General features: G+C 35.2%; 4 protein-coding genes across 4 annotated transcripts; 3 read left to right on the top strand and 1 right to left on the bottom strand.

Moving 5' to 3' along the window:
* The first annotated feature begins 4,329 nt into the window (after positions 1 to 4,329).
* On the top strand, positions 4,330 to 4,980 carry LOC113728277 (late embryogenesis abundant protein At1g64065). Its single transcript, XM_027252829.1, has one exon. It carries the CDS (start codon positions 4,330 to 4,332, stop codon positions 4,978 to 4,980), a length of 651 nt encoding a protein of 216 aa, XP_027108630.1.
* A 2,409-nt stretch (positions 4,981 to 7,389) lies between these two features.
* On the top strand, positions 7,390 to 8,052 carry LOC113728276 (late embryogenesis abundant protein At1g64065-like). The gene has a single exon (XM_027252828.1). The coding sequence runs from the start codon at positions 7,390 to 7,392 to the stop codon at positions 8,050 to 8,052; it is 663 nt and encodes a 220-aa protein (XP_027108629.1).
* Positions 8,053 to 11,551: 3,499 nt separating this feature from the next.
* On the top strand, positions 11,552 to 12,202 carry LOC113721377 (late embryogenesis abundant protein At1g64065-like). Its single transcript, XM_072077340.1, has one exon. The coding sequence runs from the start codon at positions 11,552 to 11,554 to the stop codon at positions 12,200 to 12,202; it is 651 nt and encodes a 216-aa protein (XP_071933441.1).
* Positions 12,203 to 16,989: 4,787 nt separating this feature from the next.
* LOC113724945 (membrane-associated kinase regulator 5-like) lies at positions 16,990 to 19,005 on the bottom strand. The gene is made up of 2 exons (XM_027247863.2): positions 17,783 to 19,005; positions 16,990 to 17,675 (listed from the first exon to the last, which is right to left on the bottom strand). The coding sequence occupies exons 1-2, from the start codon at positions 18,810 to 18,812 to the stop codon at positions 17,662 to 17,664; spliced, it is 1,044 nt and encodes a 347-aa protein (XP_027103664.1). The 5' UTR covers positions 18,813 to 19,005; the 3' UTR covers positions 16,990 to 17,661.
* Positions 19,006 to 26,049: the final 7,044 nt, after the last annotated feature.

Here is a 26,049-nt window from a genome sequence, read left to right as displayed (position 1 = left end):
GGGTCTTTGCATTCAACAAATGCGAACTCTTGAGCTCGCATTTGTTGAATGCGAAGTCACTTAAAATTTTTGATCCACAAAATCCAAAAAAAAGAGAGAGAGAAGAGCCCGACCTCGCATTTGACAAATGCGAGGTCACATTTCTCAGTTTCTGCACTACTAGTTATGCTTACTTTTCTGCACTACCGGTTATGCTATTGTTATCTTTTCTGCGCTACTAGGTCATTTTTTGAACTAGTTTTTCCCGGTGTCTGAAGCAATATTTTAAAAAGCTACTACTTAGCTAGCTACACTAACTTTCACTGGTCCGAGATGGTCATTTTCCTTTTTCTAGCTTTCTGCTGTTGAAACAGCAGATGCAATTCCTAGTGATGCAGCAGGGCTGATGCATTTCCAGTAGACAACGGAAGGAACAATAACAAATTAGAGAAACACACAGTTATGACAGCAAATCATGAACAACACCTATCTCAAGCACGTCGACGTTTTCAAGCTTTCCAGCGACTACTTTTCCGGAGATGGAGTGAGTTTTTGCAGCCATTGGGAAAAAATCTGGAACTCCTTCAAATGTTTGAAAGCTGATGCTAAAATGCTATGTTTGTAGCGGTTTGACTCTTGGTATTGGCCTCAATTTCGTCTTCGTTTTGGTGTTCCCAAATCGAAATCGCGTTAGGGATTTAGAATGTTAGAGCTGCTCTGTTTTGAACATTCACCGGCTATTTGGGAAGATAGCTCACAAAGCTCACATTTTACAATTGCGAGCTTTGTGGTTTTTTTTTTTTGGCCAAAGACACTTCTGAAAGCACTAACCTCGCATTTGTCAAATGCGAAGTCCTTGAACTCGCATTTCACAAATGCGAAGATTCCAGTCTTAGAGTTAGCTTCAAAAATAACCTCTCTTGTAGAACAATTTTTTTTTTTCATAGTAACTTAAGAATTTACTCATGTATGTTGGTATTCCACTCCAATGCATCTGATCTGTGCTGATCGATCAAACTTGAAGGCCTCAAGCAAGGAATAGATGCATACCATAAGCTGCTTCATCGGTCGTTTGCTGAAGCCTCAAGCAAGGAATACATAATCAGTCGTCAATGAAAAACGCTCAGCTCACCTTCCTCTGTGTGGCCTACAGTTTCAAACAAATTAGCAATTGGCAGCGATACAAGCGGGTGTCAAATGTCTTTTTATTTTCTTACTTTATTGGTGTGTGTGTCTTATGTACTACTACTTCCTTCAAGGTTGGGTAAAATTCTGGGCGAGTTGAGACGTAAATTTAAGCTCTTTATCTTAAAGTTCTTGACGCTTCAGGCCGTATTTTGGGATTGGTTTAATTTCTGCGAAATGTGAATCGCAACCTCAGTGGCACTCTTGTGATAACGTTTTCCACCAAAATCATTACTTCCTCAAGTAACTGATAAGCCCAACACCCACTCCCGCCCCTCCCCAAAAAGAGAAAGTCCTCTTCCAGAAGCCTTTAACGGGTGGATTAGAAGCTCCTTCTGTGCAGTCAACCATGCAATCCTCATCCAACCAAAGTGTAAAATGGGATGTTATAACGCGCTTCATCCCCCGTGAGTTTTCACGCGTACTACTGCTACTTTTCTAATCTAAAAGTCATGTTTGAGAAGTGTTGCTTCTTCACCGGGTGGTTCTTCCCTCTACTAATAGCCCAGAAAATTCCAAATTGACCATGAAAAATCTATAAAAAAAAAAAAAAAAAAAACAGTTTGATGTTTTTGAAAGAGTGTATCTATAAAATGCGACTCTAAATCACGATATTATCAAATGTTAGAATTTTCCTCATTTAAATTGGTGGTGAGGAGCATTTTCCACAACAATTGAATCGCGCTGCGCCATCTTCAGCGACTTTCTCCACCTTAATGGCCCTAGAAGTCGCTTTATCCTCCGTTACTTCAAACAAGTTGCAGCAATTGTTTGATTAAGTTAAGCAATCCATCAACATGTTAGGTGATGGCGACATTCAAATGACTAGCGGACCAAATAAGTATACACAAAATTTTATCTTCGTGTTTGTTAACTACTCCGCAGTTACCCGTTGTCCGTTGATGAGGAGTATGGAAGGCGAAACGAGTTCAGCGTTTAATCTCATTTTTCCTCCACCCTGAAGGTTTGAAAGTTTCCTCAAAATTACATAGAAAAGGTCTGAATTTTGCACGTCACTTCATTTATTTTATTATTATTATTATTTTTGTTAAAGAGCACGCCGTTTTATTGAAATTTTTTTTTTATCAATCGATCTTTTTACTCTTTCTTTATCCTAATCTAACCACGGAAGAGGCTCAACTAAATCTACAGAAATCGATGGTGATAGAACCCTCGACTCCAAGCCTTAAAAAGCATGATGGTGGCCATCAGCTGGTGGTTGCTTTATTGAAACTCATTGGCTGCAAGATAGAGAAGAGAAACTAGAGAGTTTGTGCTGATGACTGTCGAGTGAATGGTGGTGGGTTGGGTCAATGTGGAGGCTAGAAGAACATAAGGTCGTTAGTTCACCACGAATGAGCAGCTAGGTCCACTAGCATGTAAATTTATTTGTTGCAAAACAGTCCACCTCACTTGACCAGAGACCTTTTCCAAATTAAGGTCTTTTACTGTTTTACGAGTTGATATTCTTTTCCATTTCACAATACACAGTCACGCAGCTATATTACAAAACAGTACAAAATTATAGGTGTATTTGGATTTGCATCCTTAATTATGGGGGTGTTAGGTGTAGCTAGCAGGGAAACATTCACCTGTTTCGCATACCAAAATACTGAAGATTGCGTTGAAAACTTTACAAATAACTGTAATAAAGGCCCTTGTTTGGATTGCTGTTTTCCGTCAAAAAATTACGTCATTTTTCGTGATCACATTTTCCTATTACTTTTTTTTCTCGCATACATCAAATCGCTACAGTAATTTTTCTATGGAAAATTATGAAAAATACAATCTAAACACAACCTTACTATTAGTCTTTAATTGGAATTTATAGATCCCTGAATAATCTTTGGTGCACAAGGGAGCAAAGTTTTGCCACAAATGTTTTTCTTTTATCACATATTTAGTCAAGTTACTTAACGAAGCCGAATTAGAATCCAATTTCAATATCAAAGTACAGATTAATCAACCGAACAGAAAAAAAAAAAAAAAATTCTGAAGAGCGAACCTGGCCAACATCGATTGTAAATCAACTAAAGTTCTGGTCTTTGATGCTATGTTGATTCGCTTCAAGTTCAACACATTCAGTAAAAACTTCTTCCGTGCAGGTAGAAATGGTTTTAGAGACCTGAGGAATTAATTACTGAGTGAAATCAGAACACAAGTGACTAAAATTTAGACAACTCTATTAGCTGATAGCACTCAAGATATGAATACTACTGATTCAATTTTGCTGTGTAAAAAGCCAGTTAAATGGTAAAAAAAAAAAAAAGAAATGAAGCCCACTAACACAAAATCCAGCTAGTTTGGTTTAGATCTGTATCAGTTACTTATTTAGTGTGCGCGCTATATATACAAGTTGTTGTAAGGTTTGTTTTTGACATAAACGAATCAAGCTGGTTAAAATTAAAAGAGAGGACAAATATATATATATATATATATATATTTTTTTTTTTTTACCGTTTTAGTACACTCTACAAGGTCGCTTACAAGAAGAATCGCTGCACCTTCTAGAAGTGGTTTTTCTTTACATCGCAAAATAGTTGTTTAAAATATATCTCACCTACCTCATTCAATACGAGAGGATCAAGTTATCTTATGAAGTATTAAGTGTACACATCAGAAAATGTATGCATGCATCTTCGTTTGTTTGTTTGTTTCCATAGGGCTGTCACATTTCAGTTGCTGTGACGACCTTAATTGTCACAAGATCATTTCCTAGTAGAAAGCTTCTGCTAACAATTAATAGATCAGGATGCCAGACTTTATTGACACGGTATCCTAAAATCAGATAGACAAAGTCAAGATTGATAGTAAGCCGCCAAACGCGTTATTCTAAAGCTTAAAAAACAAAAGAAATCCATACATTGGTGCAACACATTTCCAGCAAGATTCTTTTGTTGATATAATACCCCAGTCTCCACTTGCAATTTCCCCGAGTCTGGTATCCAACTCCTGCCCCCACTATATATGCATTTGTCCGCTGCCCATTTTTTCCATCTCCAACATTCATTCCAATCTTTTCTTGTACTCGGGAGTCAGAACTGAGAACAAGTAGCAAAACCAAGCAGAAAGCAGAAAAGGGTGGGGAGAGACATATAGGGTTCCAACATCACCTTATAAATCTTCTTCTCTAGAATCAATCGTACTACTCGAACATCATCAGCAATGGTGGACGGAGAGCAGCATGCCACATATCCGTTGGCTCCCGCAAACGGTTATAGCCGTAGCCATGAACCGGAGTCAGACTCAGACGATTCCCGGGAGCTCCGTCAGAAGAAGCGCATGAAATATTTGCTGTACTTTGTTGCATTTGTGATATTTCAAACTGGTGTCATTGTCGTTTTCACATTAACCATCATGAAAGTGAGAACTCCAAAGTTTCGGGTGCAGTCCGCCACATTTGACAATTTCAACGTGGGAACGCCAACAAACCCGGCATTTGATTTGAGCATGAATGCCAGAGTCAGTATCAAGAACGCAAACTTTGGAACATTCAAGTACCAAAATACCACAATGAACTTCTTTTATAGAGGGAACCCTGTTGGGCAGGCAGCTATTCCCAAGTCAAGTGTGGGATGGAGATCTAACAAGAAGATTAACGTTGCGGTGAAACTTAGCTCCGCTAACTTACCAACGCCGAATTCTCAATTGGGAACTGATCTGAGTACTAGACTTTTGCCGCTTACCAGCCAGGCTGAGTTGAAGGGCAAAGTGGCTCTCACATTCATATTCAAGAAGAAGAAAGCAACACAGATGAATTGCTCCATGGAAGTTGCGGTTGCAAGTCAACAGCTTGCGAATATAGTATGCGAGTGATAAATTAATATACTCTTCTTCTAAATAGTTTTGGCCTGAAATTAAGTTTACTAAGTTTGCACCTTTTTTTTTGGGAGGACTATATTGTTGATATGTATCAATTTTTGCTCCCATTTTATGTTGGTTCTGTACTAATTTGGATTATGTTTACTTCCCGAGTGTATTGAAATTCTTTTGGTTGTGATTACTTCTTGGAGTCGTTGCCTTTTATCTGTATATCTACGACAATTTAATATAATTTGGAAACTGTCTTATGTAGTTGATTGACTTTTGAATTTTGATTGAGGATAGGTCAAAGTGACCAAGCCTCGTCCGATGACCAAATGTGCACATCTTTTTTCATGGTAATATCTCCTCGCGTAGTTGGACTTTGATAAGAGCAAAGTAAAAGAAAAAGAAAATGGCTAAAATTCATGTTCAAAGCTACTAGTTTAATGCCTCAACGAGAGCATGACAATTGATAACACGAAAGTAAAACCAATCAACTTGGAAAGCTTAAATAGAAGAAAATATTGATAGCATCGCTTATGTTGGTCCCGTGTATTGGCTACCAAGGGATGGTGAGTCACCAGGATCCACAGTTTGAGGAGGAGAATGTAAACTCCTAAATAGTCCTTTTTTTTTCGATACAATAATTTTTCTGTTTTACTCCTATTCCTACTTTATACTAAGGGAAAGGGGCAGAGTCAAATAGACCAACAGAGAATCCGCAAGGCACTGAACCACCGCTACACCAAACAAGTGCCTTTGCACCTGCGGGTGAAACTTTCAGAAAATCTTGGAGATGAATGCGAGTGAAGAGATCTACACCCAAGAAAAGACTCTCTCCGGTGACCAACTACTCTAAAGATAATTGGTTTAAACTCCTAAATAGTCAAATAGTAGAAAATTGCTCTAAATAGCCAAGAAGTAGAAAATTGCTCCATCGGACCGACACCATCTAGATTCTAGAATGTAGGTATACAATAAGAGTGACGGAGGCACTGTGACTAATTGGAAAAGGTTCATAGGTATTTTTTTTTTTTTGTTGAGGATAGGAGATTATTTGAAATATTATTTCAAATAATTATTGTATGACTCTTTGTAATGTGATATATGTAAGATAAAAAAGTGATCAGAAAGATAAAAATGTGTGTTGAAAAATATATTTGTGATATAAAGAAATAATTTTTTGACGAATAATTCTTATCCAAATACATCTATGATTTCTCCCAAACCCCAAGACTTCGATAATTTACAATGAACTCGTTTTATGATTTCGTGTTATGATGTAACAACTTTTCATCCACACCATATTTTTTTGTATGTGTAATTTTTTTGACCACATTGCGCTTGACAGAGAGTGGGTTGATCTTTTGACAATTAAACACATGCGAAACGAACAAAAAATGAACTCGTAATATTTGATTCGATGAGGAAAGGCATTGCAAATACGTTACCTCCAGGAAGAGGTCTGCAGTTGAGATGAATTTCGTGGGAAAAAGCCCCCAAAAAAGTATGATGAATTATTGTGACAACGTCGTCTCAAAACTTTGAGTTCTTTCTTGGATTTTTCACCATATCTCCGCCCATTTAAGAAATTCAAAAAGGAGAAAAGAAAAGAGGATTGACCACCTCTCCAAAAAAGATAATTCTTTTTCCTGGAGAATGAAGGAAGGTTAGGATAACTTTGGGAAAATTTGTGCTAGTGCTTGGCTGACTTGAGTTACCATGAAGAAATTATAGGGAAACTCATCAAGAAAATATCCAATATTGCCTTGTACTAGCTTGTACCACACTCTATAGCCTACGGTAACAGTCTCAAATTGCCAGTCTTTACTCAGGAGATGAATCATGAATGAGCAGCAAAGTTACGCGCCAAAAGACCAAACATCCCTAGTAGTAGGTGTTCTTCGTAGTTGCAGGGGAGACTATAAATTGCAAGTCAAAACTTAAACAACAAAACTAAAAACGCGTTCGTTTTTTTTGAACTATCTCCAACATAACACATGTATGTACTACTACTGGTACGCTAGAAATTTGAAAGAGACCTTCATTCATTCATATACAGCATCCTCCGTCTTCCCTTCCAGAAGCCCGACTGGACTGATGATGTTCCCATAGCAGTGCTCTCTTTGTCGGACTTTAGATCACTAAATATTGCGCAAGTAAGTCGTACTTGGAGTACTAGAATTCGTATCACCTGGCCCCACACATAATTTATGGTTCCACTGCGAATCACGAGTCATGCAAGTCCCTCCCTAGCGCGTATGTGTGTGTGTATATATATACACACAATCTCCACCCTCGATTACCAGCATATTTGTTATTCATCCGTTACAGGGCGGGCGCTATCAAACAGCACCGCATAGCATATAATATACTCGATACTGATTTCCTCTGATTTCTTAGTGACGAAGCCTCAAAATGATGGCAGGAAAAGAGAACCAATCCCCACATCCACTGGTTCCGGGACCAGCCAACGGAACATACGTGAGAACCGGCGATGACGAGGCAGGAAGGGGAGGCTCCAGAGAGCTCCGTCGCCAGAAGCGGAAAAAGTATTTACTTTACTTCGTTGCCTTCGTCATCTTCCAAACCGGCGTTATCTTGATCTTCACAATGACGATCATGAAGGTCCGAACTCCGAGGTTCCGCGTCCGGTCCGCCACGTTCGACGCTTTCAACGTAAGCAGACAACCACCGAATAACCGTACATTCAATATAAGCATGAACGCTCAAGTTGGCGTCAAGAATGCAAATTTCGGCAGATACAAGTACCAGGGCACCACCATGACCTTTTTATACAGAGGCAGCCAAGTTGGGGAGGGCGTTATTCAGAAATCAAGCGTTGGATGGAGATCCACCAAGAAGTTTAACGTTGCCGTCCAACTCACTTCTGATAACTTTACATCAGATTCACAACTGGCAGCTGATTTGAACGCCAACATTTTGCGACTTACCAGCCAGGCTGAATTGAAGGGCAAAGTGGCGCTCACCTTTATATTTAACAAGAAGAAGAGCGCCAAAATGAATTGCACCATGGATGTCTTCCTCACCACCGAACAGCTGGCCAACATCTCATGCGACTGAGTGAGATACATACGCTAGCTCCACTATCTTCATCTTCCTGATGATCAAAATTCACATATATACTCTACTCTACTTCATGAGTTATATAGGTCGTGTCGTGTGGATATGGTCAGGTCCCCCTGCTTGCTTCCTAAGTAGTAGTATTTAATTTTTGCTGTTATTAACTTCAGTTCTTTCTTTCCATGTATTATTTCGGTACTGTACTATGTTGGTTAGTGTTCTACACAGGACGTGTTCCTTTTACTAATAATCAATGTGCCGCGCGGGTATTTGATTTTGTTTGGTTTGCTTTTCTTGGCGCCTTCAAATGTTCTCAATCGCTAGTCATGAATGATAACCCTAATTAAGATTTTCTTGATTGTTTATTGAGCAATCGATTATTTGTTATTTTATCAGAAGTATTAATTTTTAATAATATAAGAAGAAGCATGAAGGAACGTTGACGAAATGCTTTTTTTTTTTCTTTATCACTTCAATTCTTAATTTAACATAAAAGAAGGTCGAAGTAATTCTTTATTATTATTATTATTTTCCTTCAATGTAATTTTCGACGTGGACCTGCACTTCACTCTCAGTGTCTACTGGCCACTGGGACGTTATCCTTAACCGCGAAAATTCAAAGGTACCATAATTAAGTCAAGGTTTCAAGTGTCGTACGCGATTGGAAGTTGCAGACCGCAGGGCCAAAGTCTTCTTCAGCGGGTCAGCACCGCTTAGATATAAATTTACTTGGAAACACATATTAACCCCTACACCTACCTGCACCTGCAACAACTTAGTAGTAGTAACAGGTAATAATACAATATTCCCTCCGTCCCACTTTGATAGTCTCGTATTTCTTTTTTATCTGTCCCAAATTGTAGTCCACTTTCCAATTGAAGAATATAGTTGTATTTTAAATTTCATAAAATATCTTTATTCAATGTAAGTAGTTGTTACTATAAACTTACCCCATTTAATGAGAGTTGATTCTTTTTTTACCATCAATTCAAGTTCTCATAAAGTTGTACCATATTTAATGTGAGGGTATTTTAGAAAAATAACAATCTAAATTTACTTTTCCAACAAAGTTAATTATTTTTTCTTAAACTGTGTGAAAAAAAAAACAAAATTATCAAAGTGGGACGGAGGGAATACAATACATGGTACAAGCAATCCTTTAAGTTAGTAAGTAGTAATATATATGTTTCCTGGCCCGTGTGTATTACGAAAAGAAATTAACTTTGAAACAACAAGTTGACCTTCCCAAAATGGGAGGGGAGTGTGGCCCGGCCCGGAACAAAGTGGACAATCACAAAGCGGCAAAAGGTTAAAAAGACGATCAGGTTGTAAATTGCTGCCTGTGAAAAAGTTTGGCTTCAAAGTGTTACTAACAAGTATATTTTGAGGGCCAAAGTGAGATAACTCCAAATGTATGCTGCATTTTATGCTGGTCAAGATATCTTATGGGCTGTGGCAGTGACGAGAATCAAAAGCCAAAATAGTCAATAAGTAAAAAAATGATCAAAGTCGAAAGAAACGTTCGATACGAAGTTTTCTTGCGAATTACCCCATCCATCACCGTCTTGGCTTGACAATTGTAAAAGCCCCTCTCCTTGTTTTTTGTTTCACTTATCAAGTTCATCAGTAGTCAATAAGTAATTAGTCCAATGTATTTTTAAAATGTTTGTATATATACCGTTATTCTTGACGCAGGTTATCTCCATCATTGTATTTATGTGTCGTACGGTGGACTTAAATGCTGAATAATCAAAGTCACTAAAAGTTGAGTCCTGCACTCTACAAAAAATAGAAGTCTGAATTAATTAATAACACATTAGGTAATAGGCTATTAATAACTTAGCATAAACATTTTAGATCCATGATCTCAGTCCAAAAAATTATTCAACCAAAAGTTGTGTTGATGTATTCTATTTATATATATAAAAAAAAAAAAGCCCCGAGTCCCTAGCACATAGTTGTCTATTACGGGGGAAAGAGAGAAGGGTCTGTATGAAGAAAAAGTTGAAAAAGCCAAAAGCAAATTTGAGAATGAAATAAGAGCTCTAAATGGCATCATAGCTTTCATATAAAAGAGTGGATGAAAAAAGTGGAAGCTTTGGAAGAAACGTACGGAAAGAAAGGACCGTAGAGATATATAACCACAAAAAAACAAATTTGCGATGGGTTAACTTGGCATGCAACTCGGGGTAGGCGCGGGTCGAGTACCCATCCCGTCCATTATTTTACTGACCCGATTCACATCTTACTAGTCAATCATTTTTTTATTTTTACCTGTTCTGTATATCAGAGGGTATCCACTGAAATAGAATTGAATCACCGGGGTATCCGCTCCACCCTACTTATCATTTAATTTTTTTAAAAAAATAATTTATGTTAATTTAATTTTATATTTTATACATTCATCTAAGATTTAATAAAGATTTTTTTCTCAAAAAAAGTTTCCTACTAAGAAACAAGCATGCGAAGAAGATACAAGAAAAAAAAATATTAAAAGAATTCAAAATCAATAAAAGTTTAAAATAAGCAGCACGTGTTTTTAAATATATGTTCCACATTAATTAAACTCTTTTTTATAAAATATAAGATCATGATCTCTACAAATGAATCTTATAAATAAACTATAGCCTCTCATATTTGTAATGTAATTTGTACAATAAAATTGCTTATTTAGTTCTAAAAATATTATTTATAATAGTATGTGTATAAAAATAAATAAATATATATATGTGTGTGTGAGGCAGATCAGATACTTGCAAATTTTTAATTGTGTAACCCTAACTCGCACTTGCACCCGCATCTTAGCAGGTATTTAATTCTCTTTTGACCCGATCAAATAATACAGATCGAGTATCCCAATTTTTGGATATGTCGAATTTTCGGGTTTGCGGCCAACCCCTATATGCAACGAGTCCGCCATCATGGCATCGCGTTTACATGTTAGTAAGATTAATTAAAATTAAAATAAAATTGCTAATTCGGGCTATTTCCTGTATGAAAGAAAAACGAAAATGTCAACAACTGCAGCAAATCTCTTGCTTTAGAAGGAAATTAGAATTCCTGCACTTTTACGATGTATCCAGAGCACTGCATGGTTGAACCATCGAAGCATCCAAATATTCTTAGTGGGCTCGGCTGTGGGCAAATTTACGCTGCAAAAACAAAAAATATCAAAGATACAATAAAGTCAAAAAAACTATGGAATATAAGTCATACGCGGATGGAACCATCTAAAGATGTAAAAAAAAGTTTCAAAACCCGCCTTCATCACTCCTTCCCTTGTTACTTGTTAGTTCCCCTTCATCAACTAACTGAGCTTCCAGGAATCCATGCCATAAATATACACCATTCGCTTCCAAGAAGACTCGTATTGCATGGCACTTATTTATAGGGTGCGCAGTTGCCCATTGCTCAAACAATCTCCATCTCTCCAATATTGATTAATTTCCTAATCTTTACAATATATATATCAGGAGTATCATAAATAAAAATTTTAAAAATGGCCGCGAACCGTTCCCCAGCTCCATTGGTTGCAGCCAACAGCACTCGTCCTAGAAGCAACATTGAGGAGGCAGCAGTGGAAGACTACTCAGGAGAGCTCCGTCGCAAGAAGCGCATCAAGTATCTGCTTTACGCTGTTGCTTTCGTGATATTCCAAACTGGTATCATAGTCCTCTTTACTCAAACCATCATGAAAATCAGAACTCCCAGGTTTCGCATGGTCTCCGCCACATTCGACAACTTCACTGTCGGGACCCCATCCAGCCCTTCCTTTGATCTCAACATGAATGCTCAACTTGGTGTCAAGAACACAAATTTTGGTAATTTCAGGTACCCAAGCACCACCATGTACTTGTACTACCGAGGTTCTCAAGTTGGGGAGGCCCTCATTCCCAAGGCAAACGTGGGATGGAGAACCACCAGGAAGTTTGGCGTTGTCGTCAAGCTTAGCTCAGCAAATTTGACATCAAATTCCCAAGTACTGGCAGATGATATAAACGCTGGCGTTTTGCCAATTACCAGCCAGTCTGATTTGAGGGGCAAAGTACGGTTAACCTTCATATTCAAAAAGAAGAAATCCAGCAAAATGAACTGCACCATGGATGTTTTTACTGCAACTCAACAGCTTTCCAACATCTCATGCAAATAATAAATGAATGTTATCTTTTCCTTTGGTGTTGGAGCGAGGTTAGCCCTGAATGATGATCAAATTTGCATACTCGACCTGTATTAGGGAACACTGATATCATATATGGTCCTACTCCTATATATGTATCTAACGTCTCATCAGGTCATGTTAGTATAATCCGTTCGCTTGCTTGTTATCTATTGTGTTTTCCGAAGCTTTTATCTTGTGGGCTTTGTTTTGTTAATGAATGCTCTCTCTACGCATGCTTGTGATTCTATTATTATTGGTATTGTCCCTATTTGATTTTTTTTTTCTTCTGTTATTAACTCGAGTCTATGGTTTACTTGGATAAGAAGCTGTGACAGAGGAAAAATAAGGACTGGATAAGATGTTGTGATGAAGGAAAAGAAGAATCGACCACAAAATAAGAAAGCAGAACGCTTTTGCAGACTCGAACAAGAGAAACTAATGGCTAACGTCGGGAGGCTGAAATTTGCTTTTGAAAGCATACGGTTCAGTCCAAATTGCAGGCAGCTCTGCTCCTTGTCAACTGACGAGGGCTTCCTTTCCAATGATTATTGTTGAGGAATAAGAGTTGAGGAGCGTACGCCATGAGCCCAACTACATTCAGCCCAAGGGCCGAGTTGGGAGTCACTTGGTAGGACAAAGAACTATCCTTCCCATCAAACCAAAGCCTTCAATCGACAAAAATAGAAGCAGAAAAACCATTGAAACCCGAACAAAGATCCTAGTTTTGGACCAATTTAAAAAAAGTACGGTTGTGTTTGGATTACAGTTTTACGGAGTTTTTTTTATAGAAAATGTACTATAACGACTTGATATAATTAAGAAATATAATCACAAAAACGTAGAGATTTTTTTATCAAATAATCCCTTTTCAAAATCTCAGAACCCTCCCAGTTTAACTTCAAACCCATCTACCCAAAAAAAAAAAAAAAAAAAAATCCCCCATCTTTCATTCGCTTAAAAAACAGGTTTATTATTTTTTATTTTGCCCCTTTCTGTTGAAAAATTCAAGTAACTCCATCGTTCATAGGCACGTGTTGATCGCGCGAGGGAATCAGGTTCACCGAACGCAGTCGCATTCGAAAAATTTGTTTCCTTTTGTGCGACTTTGTTGTAGAAATAATTATAGATCGCTCATAATGTCTAATGGTAATGGTTAGACACAGGAATAGAGGAGACAAAGTATCGGCAGCAAGAGGGACATAACTGTATCTATCGTCCATGGATATAGGATTCTGTCGACGGCTTGCTTTTTTGGTCTGTCCTGATTCATGGTATGATAACTGGATTCCTTCGGTATCTCCTATAATTTATTTAAATTTAAAAAAAAAAAAACAGCCAAACAATTGTGCCAATAATTGTTTGTGTCTTCGAGGATCTTGATATATTATGTACCCGACTATTAATCGTGTGGCTTGGTCGCACTGTCTTGATCTGATATACATAACAAGGTTCAAGGTTGACATCTCATAATCCAAAGAAAATTTGTTACGTTTTCTACGAATATATTTTTCAATCACCTTTTTACCTCACATATATCAAATCGTTACAATAATTTTTCTACAAAAAAAAATCTAAAAAAATACAATCCAAACACAGCCTTTATCATTAACATTTCGTGTTAAATAATTTCGATTTTGAAAAAGAAAATAAATGAGAACTTTTCAACAAATACAAAAATCAGAATTTGGTGCTCTAAATAAGCAAAGAATCAAGATTTCTATTCTACGCCATTTCTCATCTTAGAAACATCATATCTTGTTTGGATTGCATTTTTCTGAATTTTTTTTTATAAAAAAATTACTGTAACGATTTGATAAATGTGAGATAAAAAGGTGATTAAAAAATTACTGTACAAACACCATCCTTCATTGCTTTGTACTCCGCGTCTTATTCTCGTTTGGTTTTTGCATTATCTGAAAAAACAAATAGGAGTGCATACTTAACTGTGGAAAAACATTCATTAAGGGGGGAAATGTTAGCCGGTAGCGGACTCGCAAAACAGTGGAAGACATAATCTAGGCGCCCGGTAAGCCTAAGGAGATCAACCAAGGGATCAGAGCAGATCAAAGACCCCTTTAGCGGTATGAGGAATGGTGCCGGAGGCCCTAAACTTTAGCGGTATCCGATGCGTTGGTTGGTGCATGAATGACTGCTGGTTTCAATACTGTAAGCCTTTGTCCCTAATCATTTGCCAGATGAATAGCTTGTCTTAGGGTTAACCCCCCATTGAACCGAATCTCCTTTGGGATATTTGTGTTCAGCTTTCTGCTGTTCTTCAAACATCACCATGTAAATGTATCAGAACATGGAGAACCGAGCCACCTCCCATTGGATGAAGGGCCAATCTTCAGTCAGCATAATCGAGTCTTTTTTCCTTGTTTTTTGCCCTTTTCTTTCCCCTTGCAAGAGGCATTGCCCGGTGACTTAGGAATGGCAAGACACCCGCTCCCCCAGCCCAGCTTGCATCCGCGGGGAAAAGAAGTGCATTATTATTTAAAGATATATAATTAGCAAAAAGCGTAATTAATATTTTAATATAAATGTACTAATCAATAATTTGTATTAATATAAATAAATAATTATTCACAGAATTAACAATATTAATTATATTACATATACATAATAGAGGAAAAAATCTGGGGAGCCCTTAAACTATTATCGTTGTTAACTTTTGGCCCCTCATCTAAAATTTGTTTCCGATTGATCCTTAAACAATTAAAAATGCATACTTTGAAGACTTCCGATGACTTTGAGCACAAATCTGACCGGAATTAAAGGAGAATTGAAGATGAAAAGAAACCTCTCCTCTCTCGCCATCAAATCGTCCTCCCCGTCACAATCGATCTCTTATGTTCTCTTCTCTCTGTGAAGAGAAAAATTTTAAAAATTAAGAACCAATCTGTTCCCTCGATTTTGCTCAAATTATTCACCAATAAAGTTTATCTTTTGGCCCAAAAATCAGGCTGAAAGTTGATAAAAATGGCGTCTTCATCAGCAACAGCAGCAACCCAATTTTAGAACCCATTTTTGCATTATAAAACTCCATTTTTATAAACCTCAATTCTACAGGTCTTTGAGTGTAGTGAATGAAAAGGTTGTTGGGATTGATTTGAGGACAACGAATTCAGCAGTGGCTGCCATGGAAGGAGGGAAGCCTACTATAGTTACTAATGTTGAAGGGCAAAGAACGATGCCTTCTGTGGTGGCCTATACCAAAAACGGGGATAGATGGGCAGATTGCAAAAACGGGGATAGATTCTTCCGCAATTTTCGATGAATTTAAGCACAAATCTGCAAAACATAAACAGACAAAAATGACCTTTAATTCCTAGCTGCCTACATAAGTTTTCCATTGCACAAAAAATCAAATGGTTCCTTGAAGCATCACCCTTCTCATATCAACCATCTGTTCTTCCACTACATGACCGGTCAATAACATGGGATTTTCTGCCAACATATGCAGCAATGCCGGCTTCTTCTCCATCAATGATACAGATACGTGGATTTCCCTGAACTGTTGTACATGCATGTGGGCTTTGTGGCATGAGAGATGACATTTTTGTCGTCAAAAAAAAATTTTTTTTTTTTGCTCTGTTACGTCTAGAAGATTAAGAAAAATGAAAGTAACTTATTAACCAAAGATTCGCAATTTTTGGGATTCATCAACTCATTGAAATGTTTTGATGAGGAATACTTCCTTAAGAGATTTTTTTATCGTTCAATTATTGCTTATTATAACTAGATCAATTCATTTCAACGGCTTTAAGATGCTTTTTTATTTTGTCCCGCAAGGGATATATCAATTCTTACCAGACAATCTGACCTCATTAGGTTTGTGCATTTTTTGGTGCAAATATCAGGATGTATGGTTCAAAGTTACTGAGCAAACATTGAGTGTGTTTGGATTGTAAGTTATTTGAAATATTTTTACTGTAACACTTTTTGTGATGTGATGTATGTGAGATAAAAAGGTAATTGGGAAGATAAAAAGGTGTATTGGAAATTGTAATGGTGATGTCAGCAAATATATTTGGCCAAATAATTGGCTGTCCAAACACACTCATTTTTTATCAAGGAAACCTCATGTTTTTTTAATGTTCTAGCTTTATAGATACTTGGATTTAGAGAAACTACCACAGATTCTGTAATCTTCAATTTGATGTAATAGTATTCATAGTTATATTTATATTGCATAGTTATATTTATTGTTTTTTGCACAAGTGACATATTAGAACGTCTTCTTATTCTTATAATGTGTAATTGATTTGTGTTGTTATAAGATCTTTAATCAAATATTTTATGCCTTAAATTTTTATTATAACTATACTGCATATTTATGAAATAGACATACTTTTATAATTTAAAAAATTAATATTTGATATTTTAAAATATCATATATTTAAATGGATGAAAATTATTTTGAACATAACATATTAAAATAATTTTGTTAGAAAAAATTTTGGACTCTCCAAGGAAAAAATCGTGGGTCGGGCATCGTCTCCATCGATCCCCTATCAGTTGCAGCATCTGGATTCATAGAAATGCATCACAGGAGTGCAGTCCACAACGTCAGCCGGCATTCTAATTGAAAACATTTGCCCGTCGAAATGCATTCCTTGCACGAGCAGCAAGTAGTAAATGTGGGGCACGAAAGTACCCAGTCATCATTTTTAAAACTTGGCTTGCATCCGATGTTGAGAAATATTACAGAAGAAGAAATTAAAAAAAAAAAAAAAAAACTTACACAGGAAGAGGAAAAGGTGTTTTAAGAGTGAATAAAATGAAAGCGTGAAGTTATATCACCATTCCATTCCATTCCATGATGGCAGATGGAAGTAGTAAAATGATGTCCTTCGAAAACAAGCGTCTGAATTTAGCTTTACACCGAAGACGTTTCCAGTTTCTATTTACGGACATCAGTAGTGGCTTCGCTTTACACAATGGTCAAGAGTCAAGACAAGCCCCCAATAAATATAACCCAAAAAAAAAAAAAGAGAAAAAGAACTCGGCACTTCAGCAACTACTCACTCACTACAGTACTGGTGGAGTAAAAACTTTTTACTGTGCAATGTACTTACTGGGGATACACACAGTGCCCACACCGCGACCCCCGTTCCCCTCCCAATATCCTCTCATTTCATTTCATTGGCTAATGCTTGCGTCAATTGAACGTCACGTCGGACCTCCTCAACTTGCATGGCAATTTTCTCTTCTTTTTTTGTTCTTTCTTTCTTTTAGCAATTAGCAATCGTCACATTTTCCCGCTATTTCTCGCCTTCTTTCAAAATACTTGCTACTACCATTCTAGTAGCAGTACCACCCCATTCCGCTTTACTTGCTCACAAGAAAGAGACTAGGAGTACTGTAGTAGTATATCCGAAATGCTGCTGCACCACCTGTTCCGTTGTTCACTGGATAAATTCGTTGATTTCCCCTGACATAAGCGCAATTCACCCCGAACATTCTGCCACCCAAAAAAATAATAAATAAATTATATACAGTACTAGTATCTTTTTTTTTTCTGGGGAGTCACGTTGAATTTTTTCTTTGTTTTTTTTTTTTTTGGGGTACCTTTAGCTGGTGAGTTGTACGATCTCTTGCAATGAAGAATAGCACTTTGGATTCCGTCATTGTGCAGCAACAGCGAATCATCTCTCCTGTTGGCCGGCGACGCCGTCATGCCTGCCGTCGACGACGCAGCCGATCGACTCCTCCCCAGGTGCTTGCTCACTGCTCTAAAGCCTCCTCCGCCGCGATCTACCCCTCGCCTCGATTCCCCCGCAGGAGATGACATCGGAGAAACCCTCGATGACTGATGTTCCCAAGGGAACCTCATTTTGTCGCTGTACCGCTTCGAAGCTCTGATGTACAGCGGCCTGATCAGCTTCAAGTACATTGGGACGTCTTTGGGCATCGGCTTGGAGGAGTCGTCTATGGAAAAATCAAAGGTGCGCTCCCGCTGCAACTTACTTCTCAAGCTGTTGTCTCGGGAGAACAATGATCCGATCGGAACTTGTTCTACTTTGTACTTGACGGCGGCCAAACGCTTGCTCTCTCGATTAGTATTCTGTGCTGGTTTATGGAACTGACGACGTTTGGGTTCCGAAGAAGCTGGGTTAGATTGGGGCTCGTCTGATTTAGACTTCCTAAAGCCTAGCAACAAGACTCTGAACTTGGGTGCGGATTTCAGCAATGAGATTGGAGAGTGAGGCTTGGAGTTGGGGTCGACTACGTCCACTGGAAAGACTTTCGACTTCAGGGGAGACTCCAGCTCTATTAAGCTGTGAATGCTGCCCTCGCGGCGGTCGCCTTTGGAAGAATCGTGGGGGAGAATGCAGTTAGCGTCGTTTGCTATTATTGCTTGCTTATTGTAGCAATCGGGAGCTGTGAAGACCAAATCGAAGAAAGAATCTGATTGTGAATCTCGGTCGTCGTTGTCGCTGATGTCGTCGTACTCGTCGCTCTCTTCCTGATCATCAGTCTCGGGGGCACGATTCCGGACGTCCACGTTAGTCTTCTTGTTGCTGCTCAAGGAATCGACGTCGGAGTTGGGGTCAGTCCCGGCGCTACGCCGGAACTTGAGTAAGCTAAACGGTTCCATGGTCGAAGGATAAGGACAGCACAACGATGGTCACTACTACTTGGGTGGTAGTTTTTAGTCTGTTGAGAATTCTTGCGGGGGGACGGAACTTCTTTCCATTATATATACTAACTTAACTAATACTAGTAGTAGGGAAGTAAAGAGAGAGAGGGAAATTGATTTCGTGAGGGACATAATTGCAGCTGGAATGGAGGAGTGGAAAGGGGCGACTCAGTCTACTTTAATTGCCTTAGGCTCTGACAAAATTAAAAATAGAGCGGGCAGCGGGCAGTGGGCAGTCGTGGTTGGTGTTTCGTGAAAGCAGAGAGAATTTTTTTTTTGTTCTCTCTCTCTCTCTCTCAGGAACGGAGAGAGAACAGAAAAGGGTCTTTCATGCTACTATAATTGGCGCAACGGATTTTCTGTCTCACTCTGTGTCATTTTTTATCTTATTTTTTATTATATTATTATTTTTCCTTCATAAATATTATATTTTAATTTTTTTTATTTTCTTAAGATTCAATAAATATTAATTCAGTAAAAAATAAATACAATAGTTTCAAAAAAATAATATATAATAGAAAATTAAAAAATACAGCAGAAAATGCATAAAAGATTTCATTTTTTATGCATTTTGATTTTTTGAGTTTGTTAAATTTTGTGTATTATGGAATTAATAGTTATTGGATCTTAAGAAAACAAAAAAGAACTAAAACATGATGTTTATGAAGAAAAAATAGCAATATACTCCCTCCCTTTTTTTATAACTGACGTTTAAGGTTTTGCACACCAATTAAGAAAAGTTTTTCATTGTTTAAATCTATACACTACTTTCCTTTTGTACCCTCATTAATTGTCCAATTCACTCATGTTTTCTCTCACTAGAGTATTAAATGACGCTGTTTTACTAGACAAAAAACAATGCAAACTAACTCCCACCAATTATGAAAAGAGAGATAAAGGGGTAAAATTATGAAAAAATAATTAATGCTGCATGGGGATAATAAAACGACAGATAAAAGTACTTAAGAGTAAATTTCTTAAACGTCAGTTATAAAAAAAGGAAGGAAGTAATAAAAAGTGGGACAGATAATAACACAGAATATGAATATGGGACAGAAGATTCGTTGTGTGTAACCGGTGCTGAGATGAATGGAGAGATTTTTTTTTTTACAAAAATATCTTGGGGATTGGGCTGAGGTAAAGGACTATCATGTGAGACGCAGGAGGAAAGGAAAGTTGATAATAGAGAGAGTGTAGCATCCGTAAGGAAGGAGGGGAGTACTGCAACTGCAAATGATACTGAGGCAGGAATAATAGGTTCAGAGGCAGAGGGAGGGTTACGTTGCAAATGGTACAAAATACAGACTGACCACTGCTGCACAGGCTCTCTCACACTTTTGATTTGAATTGGGGCCGGCCTCACACCGCTCAAACGCCCCTTGCACTCACTTTTCCTGCTTGTCCAAGCTAACTCTTTTTTTTTTTTTTTACTTTTTCTGGGGCAAATCAATTCTTGGTTACGTCTAAATAATAAGCGAGTTGGTTACTTCCTAAGCGACTTGGCTACTAGCAAAGTACAATTGTGCAAGTTTAGTTGCAAGTCAAGAGTCCAAAGAATGTGCACTTGTATAGTTTAGAGCTAAGATTCTGTTCCTTTAGACCAGTTGGGCCTTATCTTCATATAAGTTGCGGTGAGAGAGTAAGAGTAAAAATTGATGATTAATTAAAAAAAAATACTCTAGAGAGGAAAAAAAATACTCTTATGTTAATACTCCCAACTGTAAATGCTCAATGTTTTATCATTATATATATATATATATTTTTTTTTTGAAAATATTATTTACGCTTCCATTTTTTATTATTCACACTCCCACTATTATTACAATCATATAATTTTTATTTATTAGATTATTTGATAAAATATATAATGAGAATGCAAATAACCAAAAAAATTGGATTGGAGTGCAATTTCTCCTTTTCCCCCCCTACTATCATCGTGTTGTGTTATTTGGTCTTGCTTTTAAAAATCATTCATGGCCGATGATCATTAAAGTAAAGAAACTACGACGACTGCCCTTGCCCGTCGTCCGACTGCTTCCAAGACCCTCTCCTCTCCATTTTGCTGATCTTTCTCCCGAGACGAAGGCCTTGCTTGGATTGAAGGTTTTCGTCGGAAAATATTATCGTTTTTCGTGATCACATTTTCCTATCACTTTTTTCCCTCACATATATCAAATCGCTACAGTAATTTTTCCATAAAAAATGACGAAAAATGCAATCCAAACACAACCGAAGATTGTCTTCTAGTTCTAGCTATCATCACTTTAGCAATAAATTACCAAAAGCAACAGAAGAACATATACTAGTTATGATGGTTAAAAGTTCATAAATGACCATAAAAATCTCACAAACAAATTTCTTCCCTTTTTTTAAGGGGGGTACGACCTAATAAATCAGTTCATTCGTTAAGATTCTGAAGAAAGAGTGCCATAAATAATAATCTTATCAAGTTCACTTGATTTCTTTAAAGTAATTAATACTACTGACTATCAATTGCAGAAATGACAACCAAGGGCATAATAATAATAATACATGTTATTGAGCTAAAATACCTTTTTTTTAAAAAAAAAAAAAAATTTTCTTTGTGGGTAACTGAGCTAAAATACTTCAAAACGACGTGTAATTATGCATAGAATACGTCGAAAGAGAACCATCAATCGCGCAATGGGTCCTAAGCCAATCCATGAAGGATTTGCTGGGCGTACTTGAAGGGCGACGAGAAACTTCCAAAAAGAAAAGACTTGGAAAGATGAACATGCGAGGCCTTTCGTTTTCTTTTGAGACGGGGGGAGGAGGTCAAGTCTTTGTTATGAGAGGGGGAATGTTTGCTTTTTTCCAGCCTTTGCTAATAAGTCTGCCGAGTCAGGCATCGGGTTCTTTTCAAAACGCTGTCATTGGTTGCAGATGTGGGCACGCTTCTTCTTCTTCTTCTTGGGACCGACTCTTTTGCGTTTTTTAAAGGAGTTCAGAGTCTTCAGACTTGAGAGCCTTCAGACACATTCCATTCGAAGCCTTAAAGGTTTGACTTGCAGGTTTCAACGGACCTGATTTGATAATCAAAAATTACTTGCAGTGTCTTCTTGAAATCCAAAAAGCTTTTCAAAAAGAGAAAAATATATATCAAAAGAGTAATTTTATGCAACTCCTGTATAATAAAGTCCCAGACAGACAGCGCCAGAGAAGCAAAAGGAGAAAAAAAGAAATAAAGTCGCGCTGGGAAGGAGATCCTACCTTGCTAACGCCTAATCCCCCCGCCAGGGGGGAGAAGGTCATCTTCCTTTGAATCTACCACTGCTTACTTTGTGTTGTGACTGCCTCTAGCTGCTGCCATACGTAAACCACAGTAATTACAGAATACAGACCTTATTTATTTACTACTGTCACCTTTGTGCTTGCGTGTGCCAGATTTTAAAGCGTGTCTTAAAGATAATAGAGAGTCTCAAAACCAGGAACGGAATATATAATTATAGCCCTTGACCATCAATACAGTAGTTTAAAATTTAAAGCAATGGGAAAAAAAAGTAGGTTGTCAAGTACGTGAAAGAAAGAGATAATTGAACAAAGTTCTTTAGAAAAAATGTATATATATTTCAAAAATTTCCAAAAAATGACCGGTCAAAGCAAACTTCCTTGCTCAATTCAACTTTTCACATGTCTTCACAATACTACTATTTAGTTGATGGGGAAATTAATCAGGTGATTACGAGATTCTTTAGTTGATTTTAAAACTCTCCATATTTCGGTCCTGTTTGGATTTTTATTTTTAGGATTTTTTTGCAAGAAAATATACTGTAGCGATTTAATATATATATGTGAGATAAAAAATTGATTGAAAAATGTGTTAACGAAAAACGTAACAAATTTTGTTTTTTGAAAAATTGCTTTCCACCCATGTAAGGTTTGGAGTTTTACTACCTTAAACAAAGAGAGGTTGGAACTGGGAACTTGAAAGAGGAGAGGGGGGGGGGGGGTAGCTTTAGCCATTTTGGTTTTGTGTTTGCTTTTTTAGGAGGAGCTTGGAAGAAGGTACTTAAAGTTAATCAGTAACGTGTATTCAGCTTATAAGTTACAATGTGTACACTTAAAACACCGTACGTTTATCATTAGACTAGAGAAAACTTTACAAGTCGGAAGATGATAATATTATTGGTAACCAACTTGAACTAACTTTCAACCTACTTCTTCCCAAAACATTAAAACAGTGAAAAAGTCTTAGACCTGAACGGAAATAATTTTCTAATTTTTTCGTGGTCCTTTTCTTCCTCCCGAAACGTCGCCTTCCCCAACACTCTACTCAGTTCCTTGTGCAGCAAACACATACACTAGTTTTCATGTGGTTTGAGTGGTCACGGATACCAAATTTGTTTGGATTGCTTGTTTCCGTCGGAAAATATTATCGTTTTCCGTGATCACATTTTTTCCTCACATATATCAAATCGCTACAGTAATTTTTTCATGAAAAATGACAGAAAATGCAATCCAAACACAATCTATGGTCTGTTTGGATTAGCTGTTTTTGGGGTTGTTTTTAAAAAACAGCACTGTAGCATTTCGTTTTTCAAATACAAATCCGTTTGGATTAGTTGTTTTTGGAGTTGTTTTTCAAAAATTATATAAAAAACTTTTACTGTAGATGTTTTATGGATTATTTTTAGATGTATTTTTAAAACATATTTTCGAGTATTTTTATAATTTTATAACAATATATAATTATACATTTATAAATATTTATAAATAAATAAATTTATATAAAAATATATAAATATATAAATGTATTATATTATATATAATACATAATATAAATATATTTATAAATGTATAAATTATAAATGAATATTATATAAATGTATAAATTATAAATTATAATTTTTATATTTTTATATTTATATACATTGATGCATTTATAATACATTTATTAATATTTATAAATAAATTTATTTAAATATTTATAAATAAATATATTTGTACTTTTATAAATAAATATATTCATATATTTATATATAAATGTATTATATTATATATAATACATAATATAAATATATTTATAAATGTTTAAATGTATATTACTATAAATATATAAATTATAAATGAATATTATATAAATGTATATTATAATTTATAATTTATAATTTTTATGTTTTTATATTTATATACATTTATGCATTTATAATACAATTATAAATATTTATAAATGAATATATTTATATATTATTCTAAATAAGTAAGTGTATTATATTTATAAATAAATTTATATATTATATATAAATAAATAAGTGTATTATATTTATTTATTATATATTATATTTATAAATAAATATATAAATGTATTATAAGTGTATTATATTATATATAACACATAATATAAATATATTTGTAAATGTATAAATGTATATTATTATAAATGTGTATAAATTATAAATGAATATTATATAAATGTATATTATAATTTATAATTTATAATTTATAATTTTTATGTTTTTATATTTATATACATTTATGCATTTATAATACAATTATAAATATTTATAAATAAATATATTTATATATTATGTATAAATAAATAAGTATATTATATTTATAAATAAATTTATATATTATATATAAATAAATTTATATATTATATATAAATAAATAAGTGTATTATATTTATTTATTATATATTATATTTATAAATAAATATATAAATGTATTATAAGTGTATTATATTATATATAATACATAATATAAATATATTTATAAATATATAAATGTATATTATTATAAATGTGTATAAATTATAAATGAATATTATATAAATGTATAAATTAATATATTATAAATATATATTAATACTATGTATAAATGTATTGATGTAATAAATATAAATGTATACATTTATTAATATTATGTATAAATGTGTAATTAATATTATGTATATTAATATAAATGTATAAATGTATTATATTATATATAATACATAATATAAATGTATATTATAAATATACATAAATATATATGTTATGTTTAAATGTACATTTATATAAATGTTCAATATATATAATATATATTATGTATATATTAAATATATATAATATATAACATTTATATAAATGTATAATAACATATTTATAATATATATAATTTATACAATATATAATATTTATATAAATATATAAAAATATATTTTATATAAAGTAAAATATTTATAATATGTATAAATAAATATATTTAAATTAATATAATATATATATATATCCTATACATAATTGAAATATATAAGTTGAAATTAACATATTAAATATGTATTTGGAGTTGTTTTTCATATATTGTTTGGATATTGGTGTTTTTGAAGTTGTTTTTGAAATACACATTTACTGTAGCATTTGGATTGTGAAAAACAGTTTTTCAAAAACAGACCCAAAAACAAGAATCCAAATGGACCCCTAAGTTTTCATGTAACAACTTAAATACGCCTTGGTAGAAAAATATGCATCACCTGGTAAAATTGTGTACGCCCTACAGGCTTAGGAAGTAGAAACTCCGCGGAGAAAATCGAAAAAAATCAATGAAGACAGCCCACATAGGGTGACAAATTTGGCGGGTCCTCCCATGCACGTAAGACAAATTTATAGTAGTATTGAACAAGGACCAACGTAAAAGAAATAAAGACACACCACAATCAAACAAAAGCCCTTCCGATGTATATGTAGTCCCCGATTTGAATTTAGTGGTCTTGGTTGGCTCCTGAGACGAAATTCAAATGGAAATGGATCATGTCTTGCGGGAATAAATTCTGAGAGTAATGTAGTAATGTATTGAGTTTTTATTGACGACAGAAAAGCCGCTTTGTTTTATTCTTTTGAATTCCAATTTTTAAGCAATCATTCATTCCACTTGATGTTGGATTGACTTGAGTGCTTTCTCATCTTTTGTTCCTTCAAATTTGAAAGGTCCTAATCTCTGAATTTTGGTGCTTCTGGAAAATCACATACTGATTATATAATATAATTATGTTAGTGGGTTATAAATTCTGATTACGGATAATCAATTTTTTGGTATTTTTGTTTTAGATTATATATTTTTTATAGCCAAAGAAAAAAAGAGCTAAATTTCATAATTTAGCAAAGAATAATTTTTACTTATTCTGATTGTACTACTTTATAATCACTTTCCATAATCTGACTTTGACAAAATCTTAAGCAAATGAGAACGAGCA

Source organism: Coffea arabica, chromosome 2c, assembly GCF_036785885.1.
Source record: "Coffea arabica cultivar ET-39 chromosome 2c, Coffea Arabica ET-39 HiFi, whole genome shotgun sequence".
Lineage (NCBI taxonomy): Eukaryota > Viridiplantae > Streptophyta > Magnoliopsida > Gentianales > Rubiaceae > Coffea > Coffea arabica.
Note: the sequence above shows the minus strand (reverse complement) of the source record. Positions and strands in the feature narration are given on the sequence as shown.